Source organism: Diospyros lotus, chromosome 5, assembly GCF_014633365.1.
Source record: "Diospyros lotus cultivar Yz01 chromosome 5, ASM1463336v1, whole genome shotgun sequence".
Classification (NCBI taxonomy): domain Eukaryota; kingdom Viridiplantae; phylum Streptophyta; class Magnoliopsida; order Ericales; family Ebenaceae; genus Diospyros; species Diospyros lotus.
Window position 1 is genome coordinate 14,095,961 of NC_068342.1, and position 15,751 is coordinate 14,111,711.

The 15,751-nt window shown below is 35.2% G+C and overlaps 1 protein-coding gene across 1 annotated transcript; it reads left to right on the forward strand.

Moving 5' to 3' along the window:
- Window positions 1-2,734: 2,734 nt before the first annotated feature.
- On the forward strand, window positions 2,735-15,033 carry LOC127800986 (cytochrome P450 704C1-like). Its single transcript, XM_052335715.1, has 5 exons — window positions 2,735-3,354; window positions 3,526-3,810; window positions 5,036-5,374; window positions 5,514-5,717; window positions 14,513-15,033. Exons 1-5 carry the CDS (start codon window positions 2,773-2,775, stop codon window positions 14,702-14,704), a joined length of 1,602 nt encoding a protein of 533 aa, XP_052191675.1. The 5' UTR covers window positions 2,735-2,772; the 3' UTR covers window positions 14,705-15,033.
- Window positions 15,034-15,751: the final 718 nt, after the last annotated feature.

The following is a 15,751-nucleotide window of genomic DNA, read 5'->3' on the forward strand; positions in this document are numbered from 1 at the left end:
CCACCAAGTTAGCAGCCCACCAGATCATCAGCCTTATCAGACCATCAGCTCTGTTGGATCACCAGATCTGCTCGTCTACCAGATATAGTTACTCGTTAAGATTCTCATCATTGAAGGCACGACTCCTCAACAGATTTTCTTATTCACCAGAACGATCCAGCTCACGATGACAAGGCTCTTACGTTTGTTCACTATTAAAAATAGATTGTTATATTTTGGCAACAACAGTTGGAGTTCCTTGGAATCACAAAAAATGCCCCTCTAGTTAGGGGTTCTCGAACGGCGGGGTTCGGGGAACCCCTTACCCCGCGGTTCGGGAACCTCTAACCCCCCGAACAACGAGATTCGAGGGGTATGGTGTTCCCCGAATCTTTCCCTTTAGAGGTAAGGGGTTCCCTAACTTATTTAATTTCGCACAGTGAAATTTGGATCAGATTATGTTGAGTTATTAGTATCAAAAATTAAAATTATATATATTATAACTATATTTTATGAAAAAATAAAAATTTTATTATGTATATATACATACATATTATAACTATATATACACATACATACTTATTATAATATATAAAATATATATATATATTCTCCTGGACCTTAGGGTTCGGGAGAATTGAATTTCTCCGAATCCATAGATTTAGAGTTCCTTAAACCTCCCGAGATTTGGGGTTAATTTTGGGGTTCGAGGAACCCCAAATCGCCAGAACGCCCAGTTTCGAGACATCCCCCAGGCCCCGAACCCTAGGGTTCGGGGTTTCAAGGCACTTTCAGATATTTTTTATTTTTTAATTAATCTTATTTTTTTAATTCATCCGTCGTGTATATAAATTATGTGATTTAATTTATTCGTAATGTATGTAAATTATGTGATTTAACTAGTGATTGATGTTATAAATTATATTATTTTTAAATATAAATTATATAGATGTATGCTATTTGATAATATTAAGAAATTATTTTAATTTAAAAAATATTAATAATTTTCTATTATTTTATATTGATCTACTATAGTTGCTACTATTTGAATAATAGAGTACAGTTGTTGTGGCGATGATGTATGAGAAAGTGGGTGCACGTGCTTGAGGAATAATGATGGGTGATTGATTGTCAATGATTTAAATAAAAGAAAAATATGAGTTTTCATCTCAAAATATTTTAGAAATATTAAAATTAGGTTGGGGAGAGTAAAAATTGTGATTGCAAATAGAATTTCCCAAAACAAGGGGGCAAATTTCCAATTTTGCCCCATAATTGGATGGAGGTTTTGTGCACGTACTCCAACTTGGTTGGTCGGCTCTGCTCCATATATCCTAGGGGTATTCGCGGTGCGATTTGACCGGTCTGAATCATTTTCAGCACGCTAAATCGCTAATGCGATTTTTCAACCAAACCAGACCGCGCAGTCTGGTTTGGGTTTGGCTAAACTGCACCAAACCAGATCGCATTTGTGGTCTGGTTTGGTGCAATTTACCACGGTTTGAAATGTTACTTAAAATCACTAAAAAAGATATTTAAAAATGGTAAATAAAGACACAAATATTGGTAAATAAAGACAATTAAATATAAATAAATATGAGCAAAAAATAAAGATAAAATAATGTACAAAATAAATAGGATGGGGCTGCCAATTATTAGATTTTTATAATAATAATTTTTTTATAATTTTTTTTATTATTTTCTTGAGCAGTTCGGTTTAAAATCGAATCGCCAACTATCCAAACCACAAATCGTGCGGTTTGAACAGAATCCAAACCGTTTTCGACTGCAAAAAAAAAAAATCGATCAGTTCAATTTGATTTGATTCAGCTTAACTAATTTCCGTGGTGCATCAATTTTTTTGAACACTCCTAATATATCCCCTTCATGGCATCATGACAGACAAGCACTTGTTGACAAGGAGAAATTAACAAGAAAATTAAACATATCACTAACATCAGTACGAGTATGGCTAAAATTATTCTCTTAATTAATTGCTTGGCACATGGAATATTAATTAGAATGGGATTAATTATTGTTTGAAAATACAACACTAAGAGTTCTTGAGAAATTAAGGTTACGTTTTTTTTACGTTTTTAATTTTTAATTTTGAATTTTAAAATTTAAATTTATTTTTAGTTTTCAATTTTAATAGTCTATTTTCAAAAAACTAAAAACGTGTTTTTTTTTCATTTTAAAAATAATTTCTTAAAACAAAAAAATTAAAAAACAAGTTTATTTTAGAATTTTGAGAAAAATTATTTTATGATATTTTATTCAATAAATTTGATTATTAAATGATAAAATTAATTATTTTTAATAAAATTTTATTATTAAAATAAAATAATAAATTTAATTAATAAATTACTGATATCTAGTGATAATTCATATTAAATATTATTATATATAATATGTGTAATATACTATATATTATTCTATATTTTTAATTATAATATAGATATATTATATTTTTTAAATTTTAAATAAATATATAATTTTATTTTTAAAATTTAAGAATATTTTTTTTTCTCTTTTCTTTTTTAGAGCCAAAATGTGAAAAATAGATTGTGTTTTTCATGTTTTGAACTTAGAGATTATTTTGGCCGAAAACAATCAAAATAACATTTATTGTTTTGAATTTTTTTATTTATTTTTAAAAATAATAAAATAAATATATTTTTATTATTTTAAAAATTAAAAAATAACTTAAAAACAAGTGAAGAGGGCCTAAATTTTCTAAGCCCTTTATCCTCCCCCTATATGCACTTATTTATATCCATTTGAGTGGGGGACATGGAAACGATCCATATAAGATTCAGAGATATCTTTCCCACTTCACAAACTTACACAAAGATGAACTTCCTTCGTGCCATGTTCACCTTCATAGCAGCTGCCCTGCTACCTCCCTTCCTTGCTCTCTCAGCTCTATTATTGAGAATCTTCATTGGCAAATCCATTAGAAGCCCAAAATATCCCCCGGTGGCCGGAACTGTATTTCATCAGCTTCTCTACTTCGGTTGGCTCTATGATTACCAAGCCAAAGTGGCCAAAACATGTCCTACCTTCCGGCTTCTCGCCCCGGGTCAAAGCTTAATATACACCACTGACATACGAAACATCGAGCACATACTCAAAACCAAGTTCGAGAAATACTCCAAGGGTCAGTATACCCAAGATATACTGAGAGACTTGTTCGGCCAAGGGATATTCGCGGTGGATGGCGACAAGTGGAGGCACCAGAGGAAGCTTGCAAGCTTTGAGTTCTCTACTAGAGTATTGAGAGATTTCAGCTGTGCAGTTTTCAGAAGGAATTCTGCCAAATTGGTCAGATTTATTTCCGAGTTGTCAGCGGCCGACAAGGTTTTCGACATACAAGTAAGTTATCCGATCGAAGAAAGTTAGTTATTCTTGATTTACCAGTTACCCTAAGATTAGAGCTTCATCCAGCAAAGCATTTGGCCTTTTTCTTTCGATTAGCATGCGACGCATCTCCAGTACTCTTCCTTCAACTGATGATTAAGGCTTCGAATCTGTGGGGTGTTGCAGGATTTGCTAATGAGGTGCACCTTGGACTCGATGTTTAAAGTAGGGTTTGGAGTGGACTTGAATTGCCTGGAGAGATCAAGCAAGGACGGGAGTGCTTTTATCAAGGCCTTCGATGACTCAAACGAATTGGTATCCTGGCGCTTTGTGGATCCATTTTGGAAGCTGAAAAAGTTTATGAACACTGGCTCTGAAGCCTCCCTTAAGAAGAATGTCAAAGTCATCGATGATTTTGTTCATTCCTTAATCAGCACCAAGAAAACACTGCTAGAAGCGCAACACGCCAATGTGAGTACCAAAACCGGCATTTTGTTTATCCTACCATTTTCCCTTAGTTCTATCCTATGAAGGCTTAATACAGTTCTCCTCCATAATTAAAAAATATAATGTTTATTTTATAATATGTAAAATATCAAGATATATCAATTATTATAATAAAAAATTAGTGTGTCAATGTGAACATGCTCATTTTTACAAGTGACGCTACATGAATTACCAATTGATAGCATTTGACTAGTTTGATTAATTTATTGTACTCCCTTACCAATTAAAAAAATATCATATTTGATCCATAATATATAAAATGTCAAAATTTCGTATTTTAATTATTAAAAATTATTATTTTAAGTTTTTATCTTAACTAAAAGTAAATAAAATTGTTATCTACATCACGTAGAACATACTCGTAGAAAAGAGAAAGTGCCATGTTATAAAAAAGTCACGTCAGCGAGACACATCAGATTAAAATTTATCTTGATAGAGAAAAGACTAAATTAGCTTAAAAAATCATAAATCTCAAATATCTAAATTTTTGAATCACTAATCCAAAAAACGCTATCTTCTTATATTTTAAATCACAAAATATAACAAAATTAATCTCTATTATTTCTCTTTGTTGAACTCGGTTCCATCGCTCTCTCACCTTTTTATTTATATTCTCTTTTGTGTCTCAAGATAAGGATTTATAACAATAATTTTTAATAGTTAAGATATAGAATTTTGATATTTTACACATTAGAAACCAAATACTATATTATTTAATTGTTGAGGGAACACAAGAAATTGGTCAATCTATTCAAATACTATCAATCGATCATTTATGTGATGTGTCACTTATGAAAACGGACGCGTTCATACATGCGCTAACATTCCGTTACAAAAAGAAGTTAAAACAATAATTTTTAATAATTAAAATATCAAATTTTAACGTTTTGCACATTAAATACTAAATTTCATATTTTTTAATTGTTAAGGGGCATACTATATATGGCCACTATATATTAAACCTTTTATGAAACATTCAACTACAGTACACCATTATTTATACGAGTGGTTAGTTTGAGATGAATCAGTTGTAGGGATGAGTATCTGATTCCAAATGCTAAATTTTCTGTAGAAATGAAATAAAAAAATCATGAGATCCAGTAATCACATATGGGTAGTGAATTAATTTCATTTGAACAAAACTATCTTTTGGTTACTGATGTAAGCAATCAATGTTTGGTGCCACAAGAATGACAAGGAGGACATACTGTCGAGGTTTCTGGTGGAGAGCGAGAAGGATCCAGAGGGGATGAACGATCGATATCTGAGGGACATAATCCTCAATTTCTTGCTTGCCGGTAAAGACAGCTCGGCAAACACCCTTTCCTGGTTCTTCTACATGCTCTGCAAGAATCCCCTGATACAGGAGAAAACTGCACGAGAAGTGAAACAAGTTACTGGTAGTCAGTGCGATCCAGCTAGCATTGACGATTTCATCGAAAACATAACGGATGAAGTGCTTGAGAAAATGCATTATCTGCACTCAGCATTGACAGAGACTTTGAGGCTATATCCTGCAGTCCCAGTGGTATAGTAAACAGTCCCAGAAACCATATTGATTTCTTTCTTTCTTTGAACAATTCTCTTGAAACCGATGCATTTCATCATAATATGTTATGTACTGAGCTTTCCAACAATCTATGCCTTTTTTTGGTTTGTTTTGTAAGGATGGGAGATGTGCTGAAGAGGATGACATTCTTCCAGATGGGTACCAATTGAAGAAGGGGGATGATGTCTACTACATGTCCTATGCAATGGGCAGAATGCCCTACATTTGGGGAGACGATGCTGAGGATTTCAAACCTGAAAGATGGCTCGACAATAATGGCATTTTCCAACCTCAATCCCCTTTCAAATTCATAGCATTCCATGTAAGTGCAGTCGCTTATTGTGATTAATTATGAACACTAGACCATAGTTACTAAAACTGGCCGGTCATAGTCTAGGGTAACGGTGGTTTAATTAATGTGGTTTGCGGGTGAAGTGGATGGTTTAGAAATCTATAATATAATATAATATAATTATATTATTGTTTAGGTTATAGTTGATGTGTCCAATAAAGTGGGCTCAAGCCCCAAAGGAAGAAGCTTGAAGGGACCACCGGGAGACTTTCCAGGTAAGGCGACTAGTCCCCTGGAGACCCTCCAGCAACTTTTCTCGAGTGACCTTGAGAGACCCTCAAGGAGACTCCCTCGGATGCCCTTTGAGACCCATCCCGAAAGTCTCTCCTCGATACCCTCGGGAGAGCCTTTTGGGAACCTTTCCTAGGTCCTAGAGACACGATCTGCAGCGGGACCTTTTGAACTATGAATCAATGAGAATGCATAAACTCGCCTTTAATATCTTTGTTTGAAAATTTAGAATAGATAATCGTAAAAGATGAGAATGTTCTTTCACTTATCAGTTTCAACGTCTATAAATAAAAAGTGATTCCTCCAATCGAGATATGATTAGAACTTTATTTGGAATATACTTTTACCTTTTCTTTTGCTCATACCACACACTTTTTTTGTTGGATTAACTTAAGCATCGGAAGGCTTGTGCATGAGACACCCTGCACCCCTAATATCTTCTATTTTATAGATATTCCAAAATTAGAGCCTTAAGGTGAACGTTTTCCCGCAATTATATATCCATTGTTGTATCTTGACAACAACAATTGGCATTATCAATGAGAATCAAATTGAAAAGCCAACATAGATAAAGGAACGTCACGAGTTGCAGAGCCAAGAAAAATTGGAAGTGCAATCTCCTGCAAGCCCACCAGACCCTAGGAGACCCCCCTAATAAGTTTCCTAAGGACATAGTCACTAGACACTCCCAAAGCTTCCAAGAGACTCTCCATACTGGTCTCCCGAGGACTTCTATCTATGCTCTTTTAATAGCACCCCTTGTTGACTATGAAGCCTTTTGAGACAACAAGAAGAAAGTATGCAAGCTCTTGGAGAGATGGATAGGATATTACAGAACATCATACCTCACACTTCTTTGTCACAGACCTTGTAGAATCTTGTGTTGGCCCCAAGAACTCTCCTAGGAATTAGGGATGAGGTATACTTCTCCTGGAGGCACCCCGTTTGAAAGAATGCCAAGAGACTCTTGTGGCTAGCTCAGTTGCAGGAGAATTTCTCAAAGATAGTCATACCCTAAGAAAGAAAACAAGTACACAAGCTTCATACTGAAAAAGTCTTTCGAAAGAAAAAATATTCGAAAATGGTGGAAAATACAACTGCCAAAAAAGGTCAGGTCTCTCTGAGAGACTAACTAAGGAAGGCACGTGAAATGGATAACCTCTTGACATTCAACATTAGAGAAATGACTGATATGAAAAGAATAATAGTTATAAGTCCTCATGATCACATTTATAGTTATAAGTCCCTGATGCTGCTACATTGATGGGATGACACAATCATGTGTCGGGTTTTTCTTTTAACATTAATAGGTTCAATGTCCTTGCTGAGGGATCCATTTCTTCCTTTGAACAATTAAGGTGAGAATTTATCAAGGTTCTCATCATCAACAATCAAAGGAAGAATAATTCCACCTATCTCCTTAGCATTAAACAAAGTAATAAAGAGACACTCTAATAATACATTGATCAGATCTAGAGCGCAACCTTGGAGATATCGAACTTGCAACTTGATCGATCATTTTCCAAGAGTCACTTGCCTTTAATCAACTAATGACCTTGACACACTTATTTGTCTGGACAAACAAGTATATCCTTCAAGCTAAATTAATGTGAATGGTTGATGGGAACAAAGAAAGGGAGAAAAAGATGAGAGAAATTGAGTCTGATAAAGGAACTAGCTGGAGATATAAGAAGGCCAAAAAACTCGATGGTTCCTCTAAGCTGCAATTCGATCATTACACCTGACTCATAGAACCACGGTCTTTCATTTTGGCAGCAATTGAGGGGTCAGGTCTTATCACTTTCCCAAAGAAGGCTGATTAACTTATAGGAAAGAATAAGGATACGTACTGCAGATATCATGGAACTTATGGCCATTTTACAGATCAATATCGTGAGTTAAAGAATCAATTTGAAGCCCTTGTCAAGGAGTGGGGGTTGAGAAGATATGTGCGTGCAGAAGAAAGAGAATAGAAAAGTGACTACAGGAGAGAAGAAAGGCCTTAAGGACCAAAAAGGTCGGATTAATGACAATATGAAAAATGAGGGAAGAAATGGCTTCGTTCTTGGATAATAAAACCAAGCTATCCATGTTATTTCTGGGAGCAAGACTTTAGCAGTGGACATTTCATTCACATGAAAAACATACATTTGGCAAGCTTACTAGGTGAATTCTATGATGGAAGTTGTAACATCCCGTATTGAGCGATAAGAAGGACCGGAACAACTTAACCTAATGGGCCTACGCGAACTTCCCAGGGGGTCACCCATTCCTGGATTACCCCAGGTTAAGCACGCTTAACTTGGGAGTTCTTTGCCAACATTCAGCCCAAAAGGTATCCAACTGGTGTTGTTTCCTTCCTTACTTATCCTCAATATATACTATTCTCCTCTGGGCTCCCGGGTATTACATTCTCCCCCTCTTGAGCACGTGACGTCCTCGTCATGTGACTTTACAACTGGTCCTAGACCTTTTCTCCTTTGGAGGCTGCCATCCTAGAAGCCTGCCAGGAGCCACTCCTTGATCAGGCCTCGCGCCCCGGCGCCACTCCCCGCCCTCATCGGACCGCCTTCTCCAGGGGTTGGCTCTGATACCACCTGTAACATCCCGTATCGAGCGATAAGAATGACTGGAACAACTTAACCTAATGGGCCTACACGAACTTCCCAGGAGGTCACCCATCCCTGGATTACCCCAGGTTAAGCACGCTTAATTTGGAAGTTCTTTGCCAACATTCAGCCCAAAAGGTATCCAGCTGGTGTTGTTTCCTTCCTTACTTATCCTCGATATATACTATTCTCCTCTGGGCTCCCGGAGTATTACAGAAGTTCAGAAAGATAAGAAGCCTATCAACTTCACTCCAGAGTAAAAGAAGGAGATGTCATCATGCCCCATGGTCATCTTAGCAAAGATAAACAAACATCTTATTAGGATAATCTTAATAGATAATGACAATTCAATTAACCTTCGTATATTAGAATTGTTTTGAACATATGAACATCTCACATAACAGACTAAAGAGAATATCTTCTTTACTGTAGAGGTTGTGTCGATGGTTGGAATAATACAATTGCTTGTCGCACTAGGGTCAAATCCTCAAAGTGTGACCTACCAGACTAACTTTATGGTGGTGAAAACTTCTTTGATTACCTATAATGTTATGACAAATTATTAGAAGTCAGCTTCATCCAAGAGATATATTCCCCTAAGTGATTGGCAAATGCAGTGATGGCCAAGAAAGACAATGACAAATGAAAGGTTTGTGTAGATTTCACTAATCTCAACAAAGCTTGTCCTGAAGATTCATATTGTAACACCCCACTTTTTCGGACGTGTTATAACTTAGGCCAATTTTGGGATAATATTTTTTTTTCTATTTAAAACTACGACTAAACCATATAATTGCTCTTATCTATCCTAAAATTTTTCATACATTTATCTCGTAAGAGAATCATTATAAACATCAATTGTAGAAGCTAGAATCGAATCTAACATCTTAACATTATCATAAATAAATTCTTACATCCTCATTAACCATAAATAAGGTTATACATTATTATTCCTCAAAACGTTCAGAATTCGAAGTAGCAGAACTTAAATACATGGGGTACATAACATACGTTCAATTCATCATTCAATTCGTCATGCACTTTGCTAAGTGCTATTTCATACTTAATTCATCTTTGTTTTTGCTACAATCTCTATCTGTAACGTTTGAATATTTCAGGGGCAAAGCCCAAGTTAGATGATGAATCATCTAAGTATGAGAACAATAAACATATCTCGTGTATGGATGCAATTACGCAAAATGTCTTATTCCAAATCATTTCGATTTGAGTTGACCGCATCCAATTGCTGCTCTCTATTTTTACAGCCTCATTGCCAGGTCGAGGTGTATGGGTGCACCTTTGGTAGAGCAACGATGCCAGTTCATAATCCCAAATCCTTATGTGATGCATGATCAATAGTATCATCGTGAACATATGCACATTTCATTATCAATACATGTAAATGCAATCTACGTGACATATTCACATCAAGATATGACAGCATGATAAAATCATTTACATAAAATTTATTTTTGGGATCAAACCACTTACCTTCTTAAGTTTATCGGGTTACCTCAATATTTGCGCATTACTTTGGAATACGCGCATCGCCTCTATTTGCGTGCCAACCTCAAAATTCACACAACTCACTTCAACTTAACCCTCAAATCACCCTAATCATCATATTTATTTAAATAAACATTAAAACCTATTTTTCATAATTTCTTGCATTTTATTTATTTTTCTCTCTATTTCTTCCTATTTTTCCTTAATAAATCCAAACTAAATATTTCTCAAATATTTCACTATAAAAATTCATAAAATAATATTTCTAAATTTTTAAAATTTTCTAGGAAATTTTACTCACCTTGAAGGTTTATCTCTGGAATTTACGGTTTCACAGCAAACGACCTAGGTTTTTGTAGAAAACATGAGTTTTAGTAAATCTAACCTCCAAAACTTTTACATAGGGTTGAAGGGAATTAAATATGGGTCATACTAAAAAATTTCGATGAAAATGGACCCCACACGCGCCCTTTGAAGGTGGCCCACGCATCTTCACGCGCAGCTGTGACGACACTATGTCATTTTCATATTTCGGTCATATCTCCCTCATTTTAACTCCGATTCGACCTCCGTTTGAACCTATAGGTCCCTCTCTTCCTCCTCATAGGAATATTAAAAAAAGATTGGGCTTACCTTGCATTTTTTTTGACTGTTTGGGATGAATTCCGATGAAGACCTGAAACTCCATCGAGTCTCGTTCTCCTTTGCTTCTCCTCCAATTCCTTCCTTTCTTCTTGCAAAATTTTCTCTCATCTCTCAAGAACAAGCTCTTTACCTTAAAATCCCTCAAACCTCAAACTCCCTTGAAATTATTTGAGAATAACTCATGGTCCTTCATAGATTTCTCGGACCAATCACATGATGCCACTTGTCTCTTGATGAGCTTTGGACTCCAAAGACTCAAAACTATAATTGAATATTGTTTAAAATCCAAATCCATATTGGTTTGAGTTTTGAAATCCACCAATCACATGACGCCACTTGTCTTTTGATAAGATTTGTACTCCAAAGACTCAAAACTAGAATTGAATGTTGCTTGAAATCCAAAATCATATTGGATTGAGTTTTGAAATCCAAACCTAATACCCCACATTTCTTCCAAATGCTATTTTTGGCCCTTATTTCAAGTCCTCAAGCTTTGATATTTTATCACATGAACTCCTAATTTAATCCTTATTTCATTTAGATAATTCTTTAATTATAATTACACCCTCAAACATCAAATTAATTCTCGTTGAGATACTTAAAATCCAAAATTAATAACTCAAAGTTTACTCGATAAGGACGATTTCGTCTCTGCGCCCTCTCAGGATCTTTGTTTTATCCCGAAACCACCCCATGGTTGATCGTTACGAAAAATCGGAGCCTCATCAGGGTTCCATTGACTTCCCAGAAGCCCCATACGATGATCCATTTTTTTTTTCCAGCTTAAATCGAAGTTGTATTTTAGCTATACCGAAAATCGTCTCAATTCTGATTTCTTTTAATACCATAAATCCTATCTCGGGATACTCGTCCAGACCATATCTATTTTTTTAGGCAGTTACACTTCGGGGCATTCCCGACAATCGATTTAGTACTTATAATTGTAAGAAATTATACTTATATCCTTAATCTTTTGATAATTTCACCTATGACCCACATTAAAATTACTCTTGAGTCTTTTAAAAAAATTGGGATATTACATATATCATTTTCCTTGTATTAACAGACTGGTGGAAGAAATGTCAAGATTTGACCTTTTGAGCTTTTTAGACACTTTTTTGGGGTACCACTAGATTATGATGCACCTGCTTGATCAAGAAAAGACGTTATTCATCACATAAAATGAGATGTACTGTTATTAGGTTAAGTCATTTAGACTGGAGAATATAAGGGTTACATATCAACGGATCGTGAATAAAGTCTTCAAGGACTTGTTAGGCAATATATAGAGGCCTATGTAGATAAGATGATTGTTAAAAGTCCAAAAACTAAGTCCCAAGCTACCAAACTTGCTTGGGTATTTGAGGTACTTCGACAAAATAACATGATGTTAAATCCCTCAAAGTGCTCATTTGGGGTATAGTTTGGGAAATTTTTGAGGTATATGATAACCCAAAGGAGAATTGAGGTCAATCTGGAGAAAATTCAAGCCATCCTAGATATGACACCTCCAACCTTGGTGAAGGAAGTACATTAGTTAAGAAGGGGGATAGCGACTTTGAGTCTTTTTTGTTAAAGTCAACTGAGAGAAGCCTTCATTTCTTTTAGACGCTAAAGGTAGGCAAAGATTTTGAATAGACTGACCAATGTCAGAAAGCCTTTAATGCATTGAAGGAATTTTTGAAAGAGACCATGCTCTTAACTAGGCTTGAGACTGGAGAGACCTTGTTCATGTACTTGGGAGTGACCGAAATGATGATCAGTGTTGTCATGTTAAGAAAAGAGGGCCACATAGATCAACTCGTGTATTACATTAGTAAAGTGCTACAAGGGTCCTAGAGCCGATATCTTTATGTTGACAAGGTTGCATTAGCACTAGTGGTAGTCTCTAGAAAGTTGAGGCCTTACTTCCAAACACACTCCATTATAGTCCTAACTAATCAACTGCTTTAACAGATCTCTTACAAGGGCTTGAATGTTTGGGGTGACTCACCAAATGGGTAATAGATCTCGGTGAGTATGATCTTCAATTTTAGCCATGACAGGTAATCAAAGGGCAAGCCTTTGTTAATTTTATTGTGGAGTGCACGTCCACCAAAGAATCATCAAAGGCGAAGGAACCATGATTGATGTTGTTTGTTAATGGAGCCTAGCTCACAAAGGAATGGGATTGGAGTAGTCCTGATATCTCTCAAGGGAGAAGCCCTAGAATACTCTCTGCAGTTTGCCTTTTCAAGCTCAAATAACATCGTTAAATATGAAACATTGATGGTTGGAATGAACTTGGCTCATAAGCTTAAAGCAAGTAGGCTAATGGCCCACAATAACTCACAATTGGCTGTTTAGTAGTTTGGTGGGCAATATAAAAAAAAAGGGACCATCATGTGCCAATACTTACAAAAGATGTGAACATTGGCCCAATTGTTTAAGGATTTTTAGTTAATGTAGATTAATAGGTTGTTAAACTATCATGCCTATGTGCTATCTAAGTTGCGTCAGCTAAAGAAATAATGGGTAGGGTGGTCTATGTAAAAGTCCTTCAACAACCAAGTATTGAGGAAAAAAAAAGTACAGAGTATTGATGTAATTAAAGATTGAAGAATGCCAATTCACCAATATCTCACCATGGGCAAACTATCAAGCAACCCTATAGAGTCTAGGAAGATGAAAGTTCAGGGAGCTTGAGTTACCCTTGTTAATGATACACTGTATAAATGAGCATTCACCAAGAGGCTGAGTATGCTCTAGCAGAAATTCATGGCAGAATCTATGGTGAACACTTGGGGCCAAGTGCCCTAACACAACAAAAGTGTTACGTGCATGGTTCTTTTGGCCAACCTTATAGCATGATGCCTTAATGAAGGTTTAGAAATGTGACAAATGCTAAAGGCATGCACCAATTTAGTCTAGGAGCCTCTCTTGGGTCCCAATGGTCTATGAGGGACCTTCTAGATTATGAACCAATGATAAAATACTAACTTACTTTCGTTATCTTTGCCTGAAAATCTAGAATAGACGATCTCGAAAGATATGAATGTTTTTCCACCTGTTAGCTTTAGCCTCTATAAATAAGAAATTATTTCTCTAATTGAGCTATAAGTAAAACTTTAGTCAAATTATACTTTTATTGCTTTTTCTATTCCCTCTATAAATAAGAAATTATTTCTCTCATTGAGTTATAACTAGAACTTTACTCAGATTATACTTTTATTACTTTTTCTATTCGAACTACACATTCTTTTAGTTTGACTAACTTAAATATAAGAGTGCTCACACTGAAGACACCACATATCCCAAACTATCTTCTATTTTACAGGTCTTTCGGAGACTATAAACTCAAGATGAACGCTATCCGTAGTTATAAATATCTCGACAGTAACACTATTAAAATAACATAAAAATATGAATCACTAATCCAATGTTCAAATTCCATAATTACACACTAATTCTGAGCACAGAAACTAACAACTACTAAGATGGGGGATTTTAAAGAAAGGAAGGAGTCTTAACAATTTAAATCCTCACTTTTTTGTGTGTTTTTTCCTCAGATACTAATTTGCCCCTCTATAAGGAAAAATAAAAGAGACCTTACAAAATTTGGAGTTTTCTTTCAATACAGTATGGGTTGGTCTTTGTAAACCACTAAAACCGGCGGATTTTAGGCAGTTAACTGAATGGAACAGGCTTGGTGACTAATCTGCGGTCATACCATCCCGGTTGAGTCTTTTTATTTTAATAATTAACAACATTTGTGACTGTGTTTCCCATTTGCAGGCGGGCCCTAGAATGTGTCTGGGGAAGGACTTTGCCTATCGCCAAATTAAGATCATGTCGATGGCTCTTCTTCGATTCTTCAGGTTCAAGCTAGCTGATGAAACAAGGAATGTGACTTATAGAACCATGCTTACTCTGCACATCAGTGGAGGCCTCCATCTCTGTGCAACCCCAAGGACAGGTCTCTCTTAGTCTTAACCCCATGAAAATGGAATGTAAGATTATGTTAACTATGTCTCAGAAAGACGATACAGATAGGCTGACATGTTGGGCCGAAATAAATTCCCCATCGTTAAATTCATAAACTGTAAACAAATAACTAATAATACAAGTACAAACAATTGCAAGACGTACGGGTGATGGTTAGTATTCAGAGTTTGATAGGTAGTTGGAAATTGTACCAACATGTAAGGATGAACAATAGATTAGAAGATGGAGATTGGCAGTGACTCCTTTGATCTCTCGGTCCTACAAAGATAATGCATGAGTAACCCAAAAAAAAGGGGTAAATTATCTTCAAATTTCTTGTGACGTGTGTTATTTATACTGCGACATTCTGTAATCTAAGAATATATTTGAAAATCTTTCTTTGTTTTTATCCTTTTTGCTAGGACACTGCCTAATAGTTTTTAATCCAAAGAGCGACTAAAATTTTAACTTGAGATTTATTTTCAATCTCTCTAATTAGTAATCAAAAATAGAAAATAAGAACTAATGAGATGATGAACAAAACAGTTATTGATGGGCTAATTAAGAATGAAACATTTTGTTGGTTTTACTTGCGGGGTTATGAAGAGTGAAGAAAAAGAAGATAAGATAAGATTATACTTGACCAAGTCCGAGTGGTTCATTTGAGTCATCTTGTCCTTTTCATTTGACAAGGGGGTTGAACTGTTTTTTTCATTTGAGTCATCTTAATCATCATCGTCCTTTTCATTTTCTCTTTTTCATCTTCTTCATTATTTTATCTCTTTTTTTTCAAGAATAGACTATTGCCAACTAAATATAAAAAGTTGTGCAAAAAATACCCATAATATTCAATTATATTTGAAATACCTAACTTTTATTTTAAAATAGTGAAAGTTTAAATTTAGGATTTAACATCTCAATTTTAAAAATTATTTGTAGATGCATATATATAGAGAAAATATATACATTTGGCGAATCATATGACTTCTACAGTTTAAAAGTGTACGTGTATGTAAAGTTAGACACGCGTGCGCTACACATATATATGTA

Excerpts from the sequence above, each read along its gene's own strand:
- LOC127800986 (XM_052335715.1), top strand. The coding sequence starts at position 2,773 with ATGGAAACGATCCATATAAGATTCAGAGATATCTTTCCCACTTCACAA. Across the intron at positions 3,811-5,035 it reads TAGAAGCGCAACACGCCAAT|AATGACAAGGAGGACATACT; the intron begins GTGAGTACCAAA and ends TGGTGCCACAAG. Across the intron at positions 5,718-14,512 it reads TCAAATTCATAGCATTCCAT|GCGGGCCCTAGAATGTGTCT; the intron begins GTAAGTGCAGTC and ends TCCCATTTGCAG.